Here is a 17,630-nt window from a genome sequence, read left to right on the forward strand (position 1 = left end):
GATAGGAAAGTCTTGACTGTTTTTATCGCATTCCGGGAACTATACTCACTTGTTCCCGATATATAATCGTTTCCGAAGAGGATCTCCGGTTGACTAGGATTGGTGATGTTTTGAGTATGTTTAATGATAAAATATAATGCTGTAGAGAAGGCAACTATTGTAAATATAATGAGCGCTGCATATAGGAAGTATCGTTCCTGTCTCAATACTGATGTTTGCTCTGGTGATGGTAAACCTCTTCCTTGATTGTTTCGACCGGCTGTAATGATACAAAGACATTATTCTTTCTTTGATTTTCCTCATGTAATTATAATTTCTACATATAGCATTATCAAGTATGAAACCTAGCGATAGTGACACTTTCGACACTCGTCTAGACATAGCCTTCTGATTATTTTTGGGCAAAATTTATGTTGCTTCAACAGCATAATTCTTGTACATGTTACTGCTAGAATATCACGCTAAAATCTGTTAAAAAAGGGCAGTAACTCCCTTAGTGTTGTATCTGGCCTGACTGTTAGTAGCTCTGCATTTGTCGATGATTTGTAGGTTAATGGCTTTACACAGCTCACTTAAGTTACCATTACAAATAGTCGTTTTTGGATCTCATCCTCGCCAACGATGCTGCCAAATTACCTAGCAAAAGCCATCGAACTTGGGCTTGGTTGAGCACCTTGAAACACCTTGGTTCATATTTTCAAAGGAAAATAAAAAAAGAGCCAGCTCGTCCGCATAGTGAGAGCACAGACATTCAGACATAACACTCGTGAAATTCTCATCGTTCACTGATGTACTGGTCAATTTGAATAAGCATTAGTTGGCCAATTACTCACTCGTGGCGCGCGCATCGTATTTACTCGAGTTTGACGTTCGCTCACTACCGCCATCTGGTTCGTGATTTGCCCAACTTAGTGAAAACAACAGATGTCGTTAGTGTTTGTACGACGATGAATTTGATGAAAGAATGTTCAATGTGTTATGTCTGTTTGTCTGTGGTGAAAGCCTATCTTGTTAGTCACTCGGGTATTTCAACCTCTTGAAAGCGAGCCGATCCAGGAATAACAGGTCAAGCGTTTTGGTGATTCAATTACTCTTCATCAGACTAAACGATAGCTTAATTTTACATGACACGGAATCCGTTTCGGTTGATGCTTATATGAATAAAATAGGTGCCAGCTGCGGTTTGCATAAGATGCAGTGAAGTTTGTTTGGATTTGTCTTGGATTAGGATTTGTGCTCGCTCACCAAGGTTTCCGATATAGTAATGTAAAATTAAGATATATTTTAAGAAAAAGAAAAAATAAGAAAGAAGGGAGAAAGAAGCATTAAGGAAAAATGAAAGAAGAAAGAAAGAAGTAGGAAAAAGGTAGAAGTAAGAAGAAAACGTCAAAGAAAGACAGAAAAGGGAAGAAAGGAAAGTAGGAAGAAGGAAGAAAGAAGAAGAAAGAAGTAAGAAGAAACAGGGAAACATTAAGAAGTAAGAGGTAAGAAGTAAGAAGGAAAAAGAAAGAAGATTTGGAAACAAAAATAAAGTGTGTAATACTTATGCATCTTCTTTTGTGACATGACATTTTTGGATACATCTTGATATTTAATATTTATTCACTTTATTTATTTGTTGTCAAAATAGAAAGGCTTTGTTGCCGAAATCGAATATTGCCAAAACCTAATGTTGCCAAAATCGAATAGGGTCTGTACCTCCAAGGAGAATTGGCACTTGTTTATTAACTTTGAGATTCTTTATTTCATCATGATGAGCTCCAATGTTTTCTACCTCTTGAATGTCAAATTGAAAGGAACTCACGGCGCCATTATCGAGCTCAAAATACTGGATAATATGGGTGTGTTCATAAATTAAACAGCCATCGTTTTTCGAACTAATCCATCCAGTTAGCAAGATGAAAATCGATACATTCGAAAAATAAAAATTTCAATACCTGCATTTCTTGAAGCGCATATAAATTAAAGTGTTTACTTCTAAACAAATAATTTCTACAACTTTTTTCTAACATATTTTCTGTTTCTCTGGTAAATAAAACGATCAAAACGCGCCACTCTCTTTTTTGAAATATTCGCCAGTACGTGTTTCAGTCTAGTTCGTGACAGCAGCGTGTACGAACGTGCTTTTTGCTCGCTCCATTTTTTGGCGTTCCAAGTTCGTTCATTTGGTAGGCTCAGGCGTGTATAACACTTTACGGAGCCACGTTTCTTTGTGATATGTACATTCGACATAATCTTATTATTAAATTAGTACGAGAGGGAAATAAGCCATCGTACTCGTGGTTACTCGAGGTTAGGTTTACAATATTTAAAGATGGACGGGGATTAGGATTCGGGAATCAGGGAATCATTTTTTGGCGTTATTTTCTCCCGGACCCGTCATGGGAGACTCGGTGGCCGATTCGGTTGCTGGAAAGGTGCTTAAGCGCACTGCTCTTGGAGGCGCGGGTAACCCCTCCAAGCAGCTTTTACAGAGCAACATGTTCTCGCCGTTGCCGCTTGATGACGCTGGCAATCAACTGCTTCAACTTCGGGCACGGCACCAGGAACTGCCGCATGAAGCCCCTGTGTTGTTCGGACATTGGCATTGATAAGGTCCGTACCGTTTTAGATTCAAGACAAGAGTGTCGGTTTATTTCATATTCAGTTTACAGCTAGTCTCGTTACAAATGTATCCAAATACTAATACATAATAGTTCCTGAGTGGAGGAGGTGCTAAGCATCGATTTAACCAATCAGCGGCGATCGGTAAATAAGTTGTAATTGCTGTAAAATAGATGCAACATCTGCATAAGGCGCAGTTCGATGACAACAGTGGAGGTCCGTAATTTGATCCTCTGATTGCTCGGTTCTGCTGGGTACAATGTACTCAGCAGGGTGCAATGATTTAATGACCTGCACTTGAGGAGTGCATGGTAAGCATATGATGTGAATGTAATTTGAGGATTGAGCTGAAGAGTGAGAATGGATTTATTGTGCAACGGTTCTACAGTGAGCAATTCACTGTTTGTTTATAGGGCTTCGCTTACACCTTCCCCTCAGAAAAGAATGATATTACAAGGTAAGATTATTCGTTCATAAATGTAATTCTGACACTTAACGTTTTTGAGCTACAATTAATCTATTTTTATGAACTTTGAGAATTTCTTCTGTTAAAAGATGTTTTATTATAATGTTTGGGTGTTCTTCCGATAATATTTCGTATGGACCGCAATAAACGGGATCGAGTTTTCTTCTGTTTTTCTTTTCTGAGCCAAACTTTGTTGTTATTTCCTATCCTAAGCGGGTTCGCTTTTTGTTGTTGAATTTGAATCCTTTTTAATTTTGATTTGTCCAAAAGTTGATTTGCTTTCTGACAGACTGTTTGTAATTTAAATTTTAACTCAGCTAGATATGATTCATAATTGTATACGGGTTCAATTGTTACGTTATTTATAAATTGACTTGGTAAATTGGCTTGTTTTCCAAAAATTAGCTCAAATGGCGTAAATAAATGCTCGGAGTGTGGAGTTGTGTTATAACTAAAGGAATAGAACACTAACCAAGAATCCCAATCGTCATGTTGTTCATTAATGAAGTGTCTAAGATACTCATTAAGACAACGATGATTGCGTTCCAGGCTTCCTATGGTTTGAGGGTGGTAAGAGGTTGAAAATTTTTGTTGAATTTTTAGCAAATGGCATATGTTATCAAAAATTTCGTTTTTATATTCGGTACCCAAATCTGATCTTATTTCAGATGGGCACCCAAATATGAGTAAACAGTTTTCTACTAAGGCTTTTGCTAGAGTTTTTGCTTGTTTGTCCGGTATAGGGTTACTATGATAAATTTCGACAGATCGCATTGGATAGTTAAAGCGTATCTGTTCCCTTTTGATGACCTGGTGAAAGGTCCTATTGTATCAATTGAGATGACATCAAAACACTTAGCTGGTGTTGTAGTTTTCACGAAAATTTCATTGGTTTTAAGAGTATGCTTATTTTGAATGCACTTAAAACAGTTTTTTATATAACTAATAATTGTATTTTTCATATTAGGCCAATAGTATTTTGACCTTAGTCTTTTAAGTAATCTATTTGTACCAACGTGACCTCCCGTAGGCGAGTCGTGGTTTTCAGATATCAATTTTTGTATCATATCATAATCCTTAACTACTTGTACCGGTACATATATTATGATTTTTAAATCTTTTAATTTTCATTACACGCTTGCTTAAATACCGCTGGAGGTATTAACGTGAATATTTTATCGTCTCGTTTCATAGCTAGAATTTTAATATTTGATTTTTGGGCCATTTCATTTATTACCTGCAGGCAGTTTACCAAATCAATTTTACCGTTAGTATAGAATAATGCTGCGTGAGCAACTGCTCTTTTCAGGTTTTTCGTATATATTTGCAAATCGATTTTATTTTGTACAATATTAGAAATATTTTTCGGGATGTTGAATGCATCCAAATTGCTTACTGATTCATAAATACTTAGGTGATCAGTCTTTGTATTATATGAATCAGAGATAATTGTTGCGTTGCGTTGATTATTTAGTTTCTGTGTAGCGGATCTCGTCTGAACTGGTAATATTGACAAACATTGAAGTTGTTCTGAGTTGATACTAATACGAGAAAGAGCGTCTGGGCCCACGTTGTTTTTACCCTTAACGTATTCTATTTCAAAACAGAATTCTTCTAAGTCTAATCGCATATGTGTAAGTTTGGACGATGGATTCTTCATCGAAAATAAATACACCAACGGACGGTGATCAGTTTTCACTGTGAACCGTCTGCCGTATAAATAAGGTCGAAAGTGAGTTATAGCCCAATGTATGGCAATTAACTCTTGTTCGATAGTTGATTTGTTTGTTTCGCATTTCGAGAACGCTTTACTGGCGTATGCTATTGGCATTTCTATGTTATCTTCATCTTGAGATAATACTGCTTCACAAGCTAATCTAGAAGCATCGGTGCTTAAGATGAATGGTTTAGAAAAATCGGAAATTTAAGAATTTGAGGCGATAGGAGTTTCATTTTCATGTTTTCAAAGGCGTGTTGACAATCGTCAGTCCACACGAACTTAACATTTTCTTCAATAATGCATTAAGTGGACTGGCTAATTCTGCAAAATACGGTATAAACCGTCGGTAGTAATTGCAAAATGCAACGAATCTTCTAACTTCGTCTGCATTTTTAGGAATAGGAAAATTTGAAATTGCACTATACTTTGATTTATCCGGTTGTATGCCTAGTCTGCTAATATGATGCCCTAAATAAGTGACATCAGCGCAGAAAAATTGACACTTCGAAGGATTCAATTTCAAGTTGTACTTAGCTAAATGTTCGAAAACATTTTCTAGATTCGTTAGATGATGATTTATTGAACATCCAACTACTATTATATCATCAATGTACAAAAATGCACATTGTGGAGGAAGACCGCTTAGAGCAATGGTCATCATTCTCTGAAAACTGTTTGGTGATATATTCAAACCAAACGGTAACCTTTTAAATTCAAAATGACCTGAAGATGTGGAGAAGGCAGTGAATTTCCTTGAGTCTTCTTCGAGTTCTATTTGATGGAAACCTGAAGCTAGATCCAGGGTTGAAAATACTTTGCTCTTCCCAGATTATCCAAAATTTCGTCGATTCTTGGGAGAGGAAATTTATCGGCGATAATTTTCTTGTTTAATTGCCTGAAATCGACAACTAAACGCCATTTTTATCTCCTGATTCCGACTTCTTCGGAACTAGAAGTATTGGGAAATTGTACGGTGATATTGAAGGTTGTATTATACCATCATTTAACATTTTGTTAATTTGAGAATTAATTTCACTTACGTGTGCCTCTGGAGTCCTGTAATTTTTTATGTAAACAGGAGCTGGGTCATTTAAATGTATTCGTTGCTTGTAAAAATTATTACATGTTAAAGTATCTGTTTTAAGGCGAACAAGTTACTGTATTTATCGCAAAGGTTCATCAATCTGTTTTTAGCTTTTGTTTCGATATGAGATAGGTTTAATTCTTCCGCAAGTTGTTGTGTTCTATTATTGGTCGGGTTTTCCGAAAAACTGAAAATATTATAATTATCCAGAGGTACACAATGGTTTGAAAAATCTTTGTTTAATTTGACTACTTTATCAGTCGTGTTTATGAATTTTACTACTGAATTCGAAGGATTAACAATGGTGTTTGCCCCGAATATTCCTGGTTGAATTTCAATGGAAGGGAAAAGATAGTCACCTTCGTCTAAGATCAGACCAACTTGCCTAAAAGTTTCGCATCTTGGAGGTAATATAATGTCACCTCCAAGATTATCTTCAATATTTAATTCTACTAATTGACCTTTGTTTAAACACTTTAGAGTCCAAGTATCATAACTCACGACACATTGGTACTGTGACCGAACCTCTCTACCTAAACTTCCGGCGGTAGGGATTGGAAAAGTTCCTCGACTATTTGAAACATATGATTTATTGACGAATTGTCTGGAAGTTGAAAATTGGCAATAGTTGATCCAAGAGTTTGGATTGGGTTATTGTCAATTCCGTAATCGAACAGTGTTCGGTTGTAATTATAATTTCGTTTGGTTTTAATTTTGGAAGTTTTAACAAGGAAATCTCTGCACCTGTATCGATTAATAGGGTACAAGGTGAGCCGCAAGTGTTCAAGTTTAAAGTTACAAAATTTGAAAAATTGGTTTGGATTTTGAAAATTCTTTTTATTGCCAGGTTTTGGTCTTGTGCCAGGTTTTGGTAAGTAACTGTGGGTTGTTGCTGCATTTGTAGTACATGTTGCAGATGAGATTGGTTGGGCATCTGAGTTGGAAGTTGGCCCCCAACTTGATAATGTTGTTGAGGGCCCAATTGGTTTTCCAATTGAGTGTGATAAACACGTCTCTGATGAATTCTACCTCTAAATTGGTTTCCTCTGCTGTTATTTCCAAAGTTGTGTCCCCCACGACCACGATTTTGACCAAATGTTCTGTTCTGAAAAGAGCTTTGGTATTGTCTTCCACGGTTGTTTCGTTGATAATTTGAAAATGTTGGCCCCTGGAACGGTTGTTCCTGAAATTTTGATTTGAACTTTCACCACGTTTGACATGGAAAATGTGCGCATTAGGCGTCACGTTCTCCTGTACTTTTGAATCGCATCTTTGATGTCTGCGAAATTACCAACCTTCAGTATTATCTTAGTTTCTTGACTGATGGTGGTGGTCAAGATGAATACACCACTAGGTGTTCCAATCTGCCAAATTCACGATTCAGCCATCTTGGATTTTAGTATGGGAGAGCCAGCCGGTTTGTTTTCGTTTTGCACTGAAAATGAATTTTTCACCCCCGCCGTCTTCTTTTCCATAAACTTGGCAGATTGGAGCACCTAGTAGTGTATTCATCTTGGTGTTGGTGATAAGTGTATCAACTCCAATTTTAGTGGCCATTTTACCTGCCACGTCATCTGGAATTAGCTGTTCCACGTAAATGTTCTTCAATTTGCTGGTTAAGCTTTCAATCTCTGTGCAAAATGTTTCGATATTATCTTTCATTTTAGCTGACTTAAGCTTAGCTATAACGCTTTCGGCACTAACTTTTTTCCTCACATCTAGTCTTAATGTTTATTAAATCAGGTATCGAAACGATATTAACAGGTAAGCCAACCCTAGCTTTACCTGTCAGACGTGTTTTAATAAAACTTAGAAGCATAGGATGATGGTTCGCTTCCATTAATTCCAACAAAAATTTACTCCGTCAGTGAAAGCATTTAGATCTTCTGGCGATCCATCGTATGTCTTTAGTACGCTGGATGCCATTTTACGTCAAATTGAGCCATGATTGGGACTATAGGATTTTCCTCTGTCATTAAACTAAGTTTATTATTTATTATTGTAATTATTGACAATTTGGCTTCTCTGGAAGATTTGATAAGGAAATTTAATTTTGGTAATGGTATTTTATCTTCGAATTCTAATAAACTTCGTTCGATGTCAGAGAAAAGTTCTGTAGCATAATTTGATTTTGCAATTAACGTTTCTTTTCTATAGTTTGTATTAATTGACTTTTAAGGTTATTCGAAAGTTTTATTAGTTGTCCTATATCCTCTTCTAATTGCAACATGAGCAAAGTAAAATTTAACTTATGGTCACTTTGTTATTAGATCAATGAGAGCTGATTGTGTAATTCTTCATAATTTATAATAATTTGCATTGTAATGTAATAGTTCACAATTTGTCGTAACCAAATAACTTAGCTTCTGCGGTTAAGTTCGTTTTAACCGGATCCTTCCTCGGTGTTGCAGTGTTTCGTTTAGTCGTCATTCCTGTGGCTTCGATGTGTACTGTGGCTTCGGGGTGCATTTAGATGTTAAAAAAAAATCTTCCGACAGGGCAGGATTTTACTCCCTGTTACGCGCACTGTTCCCCATTCTATTTTCTTGGTCATGATTGATTTTGAGCACTACTAATATCTCACGCACATTTAGCTCAACACAATAGTTCAGTGTAATCATTGAAATACGTTTGGAGTAATATTTTAGACGATGTTGGCTAAACTTTCTGCACGACGCGGGCGGGTTTCAATTTCGTGCATTATCACACGCCACACTAAACGCAAGAAAATTGCTATTAGCAGCACAACCATACAAGCTGCTATTATGTGAGTCGGGCCGAATCCGGTCCCAGACGGTGAAGGCTGCTGCTGTTGTTGTTGTTGTATTATTATTTCTTCACTTTTAGATTTTTCGGCACCCATGGTGGTTTTACGGCACTTAGCCGGGGTCACACGTTTGTTCACCAGATGCAAAGTTTTTGATGCAATCTAATTGTTTCACTTCACTACTTTAATGGATGCTATTCATCGCTAGTTCATTTTCTTCTATGATCTCTTCGATGTACTTATGAATGACATTGAATAAGAACTTGAGTGCACACACAACACTGATTAGCACTAGGGAAACTTAGTCCATACTTAGCGATTTTTCTCATCGTGAACACTTAACAATTTCAACTTTATACTATTTTGACTCTTTGACTATGTCACGGTCGCCATGTGTTGTTCGGACATTGGCATTGATAAGGTCCGTACCGTTTTAGATTCAAGACAAGAGTGTCGGTTTATTTCATATTCAGTTTACAGCTAGTCTCGTTACAAATGTATCCAAATACTAATACATAATAGTTCCTGAGTGGAGGAGGTGCTAAGCATCGATTTAACCAATCAGCGGCGATCGGTAAATAAGTTGTAATTGCTGTAAAAAAGATGCAACATCTGCATAAGGCGCAGTTCGATGACAACAGTGGAGGTCTGTAATTTGATCCTCTGTTTGCTCCGGTTCTGCTGGGTACAATGTACTCAGCAGGGTGCAATGATTTAATGACCTGCACTTGAGGAGTGCATGGTAAGCATATGATGTGAATGTAATTTGAGGATTGAGCTGAAGAGTGAGAATGGATTTATTGTGCAATGGTTCTACAGTGAGCAATTCACTGTTTGTTTATAGGGCTTCGCTTACACCCCACTGCAACAAGTGTGGCGAACTCCATGCCATCCGAAGAGTGCGACAAGATGGAGGTGGCTGATTCCAAATGCGCCAACTGCGGCGACAAACATCGGGCTACAACCAAGGATTGCCCAAAGCGAGCGGCATTTTTGGAAATCCGGAAGAAGGCCTCTACCAGAACCCTGCCGAAGAAGAACCGTGTTCTTGCTTTCAACGAGGTGAACTTTCCGGCCATCCCGGCGCCCCGACGAGCGATACCAATACTTCCAGCTTTGCAACCTCACAAACAGCTGGCGGCTGCTGCAGTATCGATTCAAGCTCCAACACCACTCGTTCCATCCTCCAGAGAATGGCCCCCACTTCCTTCCCCTGGATTCCGTCGTCAGGACAATGAGCCCCTTCCGGCCAAGGGTGACCCACCACTCTACACATCAGAGCAGCTAGTTCCGATTTTCAGCATCATTGAGGCCATCGGTGTCGTACTGCCCAACTCAAGCTAAAGTCGGCGATGGTTCATCTGCCACTCTTAGGAGGGACATCGTCAAGCTAACGCGGAGACATCATTGCCGGCGACCTGAATGCCAAACATCAAGTCTGGGGCAACAGTCGTGACAATCGAAACGGCACCATCTGGAGCAATGATATGGAAGAAGGCCACTACACGATCCTGAGTCCGGATTCCCCCACTCGGATGAGTCGATTCGGCGTCCATTCGACAATCGACTTGAACTTCACCAACATGAACGACCACATCTCGCAGTCCGTCGTCTACTAGCTCGGAACACTATCTGGTGGTGGCGGAAGTGGGCTCCTCGGTTCATCGGCATCAGCTGTCCCGGCGAAACTATTATCGAGTCGAATGGGGCCGGTTCCAAAGGTGCGTGGACGCCAACGCCGACTACGTGGTATGGCCGGTAACGCCTGAAGCAAATGATCGACAGCTGCGTTCCATCCAGGAGGCGATCTCGGTAGCCCTAGAACAACATGGACCGACGGATCGAAAGGTAAGCAACACCTTAATCATCGATACACTCACCAAAGATTGGATTCGATTTCGGTATGTCACTGTTTCAGCGTACTGGACTGCAATCAAATCACAAAAAATATCAAGGCCAGAATGGTGGACTTCAAAAATAACGATTTTTCGAATAAGATCCGCACTCTGCCATACTATGTTAAGCCGTTCTGGGAAATGACCAAAATACTAAAATTTAACCCTCGGCCCATTTCACCTTTAATCCTAGTAGACAATAATGGCTGTAAGGCTCGCTTGGTAACTCTTGCAGAGAAGGTCACTGGAATAGGACGTCATTTCGTCAGATCACACAATCTTGAGCAGAACATTAGCCGAAAATCTCAACATCTTGCTCGAGGAACAGTTTGGTTTTTGCCGCGGTCTGTCATCCGTACACCAACTGACTCGACTTACCAACGTCCTCAGACGGAACAAGTTTGTCTAAAAACATCCGCCATGGCCTTACTCGATGTTGAGAAGGCAATTATGGCATGATGGCCTGGTGTACAAACTACAACGCTAGAATATTCTAAGCTACCTGGTGAAAATCATTAACAATTACCTGGCGGCAAGGACATTTAGCGTCTCAACCAGCGGAGCGAGTTCCAATGCGCACGACATCGTCGCAGGCGTCCCTCAGGGCAGTATCCTCGGGACTCTGCTTTTCAGTCTGTTCACCTCCTACATGCCAGAACCTCCAGAAGGCGGCATTCTGTCTCTGCTCGCAGACGACACCTCCATCGTCTACAATAGTAGAGTGATCAGAGCGCTAACGGCAAAACTCCAACGAGATCTGGATGCCCTGACCAGAATACCTCACCCGCTGGAAGATCTGTATCAACGCGGCGAAGACCCAGGTCATCATTTTCCCCCACTCTAAATCCCTTAAACATATTCCGCCTGAGGACTGTAAAATCATCCTCAATGGCACGACTGTTTCATTTATTTATTACCAGACTAAGGCCGGAGCGGCCTGTGCTGTTCCCAACAGCTCATGCAACTCGTGGTTCATTCGCCTCCTCCACGTACCGTCCGCCATCTGCACCCCACCCTAGATGGTACGCAGCACTTTCAAAAACTCTCAGTGCGCGTTGGTCCTCCACGAGCATCGTCTAGGTCTCGTGTAGAGAACTACCAGTCTAATAAGCGTTTTGTAGATAGTATTGGTACGGCGGCGAACTCTATTCGATCGGAGCGTCTTGCGGAGTCGTACGATTTCCAGGCCTGGTAGCGAATCACTTTTTAGTGACTTGGTCACTATTTTGAGTCTAGTCACTAAAAAGTCACTATTTGCATCCAAAAGTCACTAAAGTCACTATTTTTCGGAAAATGGTCACTAAAGTCACTATTTTTGCACTACCTGTTGAAAAAAAAAAGTTCAAAATAAAAATCATTTGTACCTACTTTTATTATCAACAGAATAGAAAGTAAATTTTTATACAAAATGATCATGTTTGAGGATCACAATCTCGAGTGATCAGATTGAGGACTTTTTTGGTATCCCAAATTACGATTGTTTTTTGTATGCATGTTTCCTGAACGTTTTAGTTGGAAATAATTGTAAAGCCACCTCTTCTATATTAAGCTCCATACAAGTGGAGTGGCTTTATAATGATTTCTAATATTATAGTTTGCAACTATATTTTATCAAACGTGCTTTTTCAATAAACATCCATACAAAAAAACAATCCATAATTTAAAAATAAGGTTATTTAGCTGGGATGTCAAAAATGTCCTCAATAGCTAGAAATCGAGACTTTGATCCTCAAGCATGACCATTTTGTATGAAAATCAGCGAATGCTTTATAATTATTTCCAGGGGTGTATTGTGAAAATCGTCGAGTTACTTTCGATTCAGATCAACTCAAGACAAAATTTTCAAAACGACTTATCTACTTTTGTAAACAAAGATTTGAACGTCGATTTCATGAATCTGGTAGCACTTCGACGCAAACCAACACCATCAACAGCTAGCCGAAACCTTCATCTACCTATTGATAGTGTTGGGTTTCGTGGGGGTGCTATCAGATTCGTCAAATCGACGTTCGAATCTTTGTTTACAAAAGCAGATAAGTCGTTTTGAAAATTTTGTCTTGAACTATGGTCTTGCTCTTCACGAATGGAATTTGTTAAAATGCGAATTGCAGACTTCCAGTACAGAGTACATAATTGAGTATTATAGAAACCTGCTACAGATAAGCGTAAATATCTTCCTGTGACTAAGATAGTGAACACCGCTATAGCTGCATCCCATTAATCATTTTACCTACACTGCTAAAAAAGTTTACACACAAGAGACTTTGAATTATGCTCTTTTAACTTTAAAGTATTCAATTATGACTTACTTTGACGCTCTTTCGTGGGAGAATGGGACTACACACAAAAAGGAATAAATATTATGCACAATTATGACTATCTTTTATTCACAAATGATTAACATTTATGCATAAAAACAGAAAAAGTGTGTAAAACTTATCCTTTTTATGCATCAAATTTTACTCCTTTTGTGGGTAGTCCCATTCTCCCGCAAAAGAGTGTATTTCTGCCCAAAAGAGCATACTTTCAGCTGTGCGTGTAAGGAATAGTGTTCATTTCTAATATACTTCCCTACTTCTATAAATTATAAAAAAATTACAAAAATCTCAATTATATTGATAATATCCACATTTCAAAAAATTGTGATATTGGGTTGTTTGAGGCAAAACACCTTTTAGCTGGCAGATTCGCTTCGTCAAATCAGCATTCTGGTATAGGCCATGCATGGAGACGCGTAGTACATTGTCAACTTCTTCACCTACTTTTAACTCTTGTTATTGGAAAAATCTACCTGTTGCTGGAAAAATCGGTTTTTAAAATCATTTGTATGAAAACAATTTTACATGGGGGGTGAGGGGATCGAAAAATTGCTTGCCTAATATGTGTACGATCCCATTAGATCATTCTTTATCATTATTTTACAGTTTCACAGAAAACATTATTACCACAATGCTGTAGAACTTGCTTCAAATTGTTGCTTAGATTTTAAACTTGTACTCACTACCTGAGACGCCGGGTATATACATTTTTGTAGTTTGACTAAATATGATTTATCATAGTTACATTGCTAGTTTCTGGCTGAACCAACAAATACCTTTCCCAATATCCAACTCCGTGGTTGCTAAGTCGCTGGCCTCTTGCTAAGTTCCATCCTTTTACAGGTTACCGTGAAAATAGGCGTATCCTATAATATAACGTTCTAGATAAGGATTAAGGATAAACATGAGAATCACATCATAGTTTTTAGTCTACGAATTACAACTTCATACAAAAGTCACTAATTGGTAACTTTTCCTGCAACTGAAAGTCACTATTTGGTCACTTTTTTAGTCATCGTTGGTCACTAAGTCACTATTTTGAATGGCATTTATCGCTACCAGGCCTGACGATTTCTTGCCATGATGGGTCTCCGAATTTATATGCTGGTATCGTTATCGGCGGTCACCAGTGAGTTCAAATACACGAATTCTTCAACCACCTCGATTTCGTCACCACCGATAGAAATTTGTGGTGGGTGGCATACATTGACCTCTCTTGAACCTTTTCCTATCATGCACTTCGTCTTCGACGTTTTGATGACTAGTTCAAACCGTTTAACTTTGCTTTCCATTCTGATGTAGGCTTCCTCCATCTTCTCAAAGTTACGTGCCATAATATCAATGTCCTCGGTGAAAACAAATAACTGGACTGACTTTGTGAAAATCGTATCACCCTTGTCAATCCCTGCTCTTCGTATTACTACCTCCAGAGCGATGTTGCATAGGAGACACCATCACCCATAGGAAAGACCATCACCTTGCCGTAACCCTCTGCACGTTTCGAAGGGACTCGAGAATGCCCCTGAAACTCAAACTATCCAAACTCAATCCATCGTCGCCTTGATCAACCTTACTAGTTCATCCGGAAATCCGTTTTCGTGCACTAGCTGCCATAGCTGGTCCCGTTCGATTGTATCATATGCGGCTCTGAAGTCGATAAATAGATTATGTGTGGGCACGTTGTCGGGGCCCTCCTTAGCCGTGCGGTAAGACGCGCGGCTACAAAGCAAGACCATGCTGAGGGTGGCTGGGTTCGATTCGGTGCCGGTCTAGGCAATTTTCGGATTGGAAATTGTCTCGACTTCCTGGGCATAAAAGTATCATCGTGCTAGCCTCATGATATACGTATGAATGCAAAATGGTAACCTGGCTTAGAAACCTCGCAGTTAATAACTGTGGAAGTGCTTAATGAACACTAAGCTGCGAGGCGGCTCTGTCCCAGTGTGGGGATGTAATGCCAATAAGAAGAAGAAGTGGGCACGTTGTATTCGCGGCATTTCTGCAATACCTGACGTATGGCGAACACCTGGTCTGTGGTAGAGCGTTCACCCATGAAACCCGTCTGGTACTGCCCCACGAACTCTCTTACAATTGGTGTTAGTCGGCGGCATAAAATTTTGGAGAGTACCTTATAGGCGGCGTTCAGCAATGTGATTGCGCGGTAGTGTCTACAATGCAGCTTATCGCCCTTCTGTAGATGGGACACACGACACGTTCCATCCACTCCTGCGGCAGAACCTCATCCTTCCAAACCTTGGTACCGTCGTGCGGGGCTTCTTTTGATAAATCAGGGGCTACTTTGGACATTTTAAAACAAGAATTGTAACGAAAATTACTATAAAATTGTCATTATCACCAATCGGGTGTCTTGTTGATAGTTGAATGGTTTCTGTTTCAAATTTGGTATTTTTTCCGTTTATTTTTTTCAAAAAATAAAAAATCCAAAGTAGCCTCCGGAATCAAAAGAAGCCCCGCACGACGGTAATAACACAGTGCAGCGCTCTAGCCAGTGCTTCACCACCGTGTTTAAACAGCTCTCCTGGTAGTTGGTCAACTCCAAGGGCTTTGTTGTTTTTCAGTCGGCCGATCTCCTCCTGCGCGTGTGCTCCTAGGTCCATTACCATACCGCCACCGTTGTCTGCCACATCGTCATTCAGGTGTTCTTCGTAGTGCTGCCGCCACCTTTGGATCACCTCGCGCTCGTTCGTAGAAGATTCCCGTTTATGTCCTTACACATATCGGGCTGTGACACGTGGCCCTTATGTGAACGGTTTAACTTTTCATAGAACTTTCGTGCGTTATTAGCGCGGTACAGTTGCTCCGTCTCTTCATGGTCTCAATCTTCCAGCTAGCGCTTTTTCCTCCGAAAAATCGAGTTTTGTCTGTTCCGCGCCCGTTTGTATCGTGCTTCATTCGCCCTCGTGCTGCATTCTTCTCCTCAACTAACTACGCACATCCGCCGCCATACCAGTCGTTTCTCTGATCCGGGGGCACCGTGCCTAGTGCAGCGGTTGCGGAGCTTTCAAAGGCGGATCGAATATCTCTCCAGCCATCTTCAAGGGACGCTGCGCCTAGTTGCTCTTCCGTTGGGATTGCCACTTCCAGCTGCTGCGCGTAGTCTTGGGCTAGTCTATCGTCTTGTAGCCACGCCTGTGGAATGGGCTAATGAGGCCGACTACCTTGGCTTGACTTTCGACAGCAAGCTTATTTTCCGGCAACAGGTTGACAAAAAACTACTTGAACGCTTTGATGAGTGTCGAGATCGGTTTGGGGTCCGGTCCGTTGCGCCTTTTCGGATCAGCCAGCGATTCTTATGTAATTATTAGTGTAAATAGTAGATAGGTTATAAAATTTTAAAATTAACTAATGCCTCCTAAAGGCTAAAATGTAAAATTCTAACACAAAACATAATTATATATACGAAAGAGAGAAACAGGAAATCAAACTATAGATGAAGGACCAGGTGGCCAACCACTTAAACTGAAACACTACTGTATGAACACAAAAAAATGAAAAGAAATTGAATTAAAGTAAAAAAAAGTGTTCTCTTTATTGGCGATTTGGCGTTGCAACAAAAAGAAGAAGCAGAATGTCAAACATTCGAAAAAAATAATAACACGGGAAAGTATAGGAAGAACATTCAAAACACTTCTTTTATATTCTAGAATTAATTCAATTGAAAACGGTTATGGGCATGAGCGAGCATGAGCATGATTGACTGCCCACAGTTGCTACTCCGTTATTGCCAGGTCAGCTGTAATTACACAGAGGACCAACACATGAAGTTTGGGACTAACATCATCTTCAATGTGTAAGAACTGGTGACCCAAAAAATAAGCAATACCAGCGCCGGCCGTGTCCGAATGCAGGACAATTAAGGAATTGGTATGAAATTTTTGACGTGATACTCGCTTTGATAGAAACCGACTTTGATCTGCACTTCCACGAGACATCATTGGGATGTTGGTAGTGTGGTAAAGTTCGTTTTGGTTTTGGTAAACGGTCTGCCGTGTATAGCGTGTAGTTTGATTTAAAACAAAAACAATCGAACGATCGCTAACTATTTTAATTATCGACCGCACTACACAACTGGATGCGAACTAAATTTTCAATTTCTGATTAATTTACTCACCCGCACAATGCAGAAGAAAATTTCGGTGACCGACTGATCGCTCTGCTTACTGGAGAAACATGACTGGACAAGAAACAAATTTTCACTTTCTCAATTCAATTAAAAACGGTTATCAGTACGAAGTAGGACTTCTTTTATACTGCCTAATAAACATACAATTTTGATTTTGAAATTGTATTTATGATATTTTATTTTATTCACAGTGTTGAAAATTACCAAACCCGTACTGAGAACCATTGTTAAATAAATAACTTCTTGAATTTTTGATAAGTGCTTTCAAATTTTCTTCCTATATTTTACCGTGATAACTTTTTCGAACGCGCAATAGTCTGCTTCTTCTTCACTTTGCAACGCCCAATCGCCTATCTGCGTTAGAGTCATTTGCATGCAAATTGGGATCTGTTATGGTAAATATTATGGACACCGAGGTCAAAAAATCTTGCTGGCAATTTGCAAATTTAGCAGATTACCCGGTCATTTTCTGCTGGCGACGATTTCAAATTGTTGCAGTCAATTATGGGGCAAATTGATGATAATCTCACAACAAATCGAAATTCGAATTTTCGAAATGAAATCCAAACAAGTTTCTGTGAGTCGTGCAAGTATGCCAGAAATACCATGATTATTTAATTAGCGGTGTTGAT

At 39.6% G+C, this 17,630-nt stretch overlaps 2 protein-coding genes across 3 annotated transcripts in view; one reads left to right on the forward strand and one right to left on the reverse strand.

Annotated features, from left to right (window-relative positions):
- LOC134211069 (uncharacterized) overlaps positions 1–17,630 on the forward strand; it is a 167,045-nt gene that overhangs the window by 97,758 nt on the left and 51,657 nt on the right. The window lies entirely within an intron of this gene.
- LOC134211064 (peptidoglycan-recognition protein LA) overlaps positions 1–17,630 on the reverse strand; it is a 45,092-nt gene that overhangs the window by 1,274 nt on the left and 26,188 nt on the right. For both annotated transcript variants that reach the window (XM_062687638.1, XM_062687639.1), the window contains exon 2: positions 50–259. In XM_062687638.1, coding sequence (XP_062543622.1) covers positions 50–259 — 210 coding nt within the window. The remainder of the gene's footprint in view (positions 1–49; positions 260–17,630) is intronic.

This window comes from Armigeres subalbatus, chromosome 2, assembly GCF_024139115.2.
Source record: "Armigeres subalbatus isolate Guangzhou_Male chromosome 2, GZ_Asu_2, whole genome shotgun sequence".
NCBI classification, from domain to species: domain Eukaryota; kingdom Metazoa; phylum Arthropoda; class Insecta; order Diptera; family Culicidae; genus Armigeres; species Armigeres subalbatus.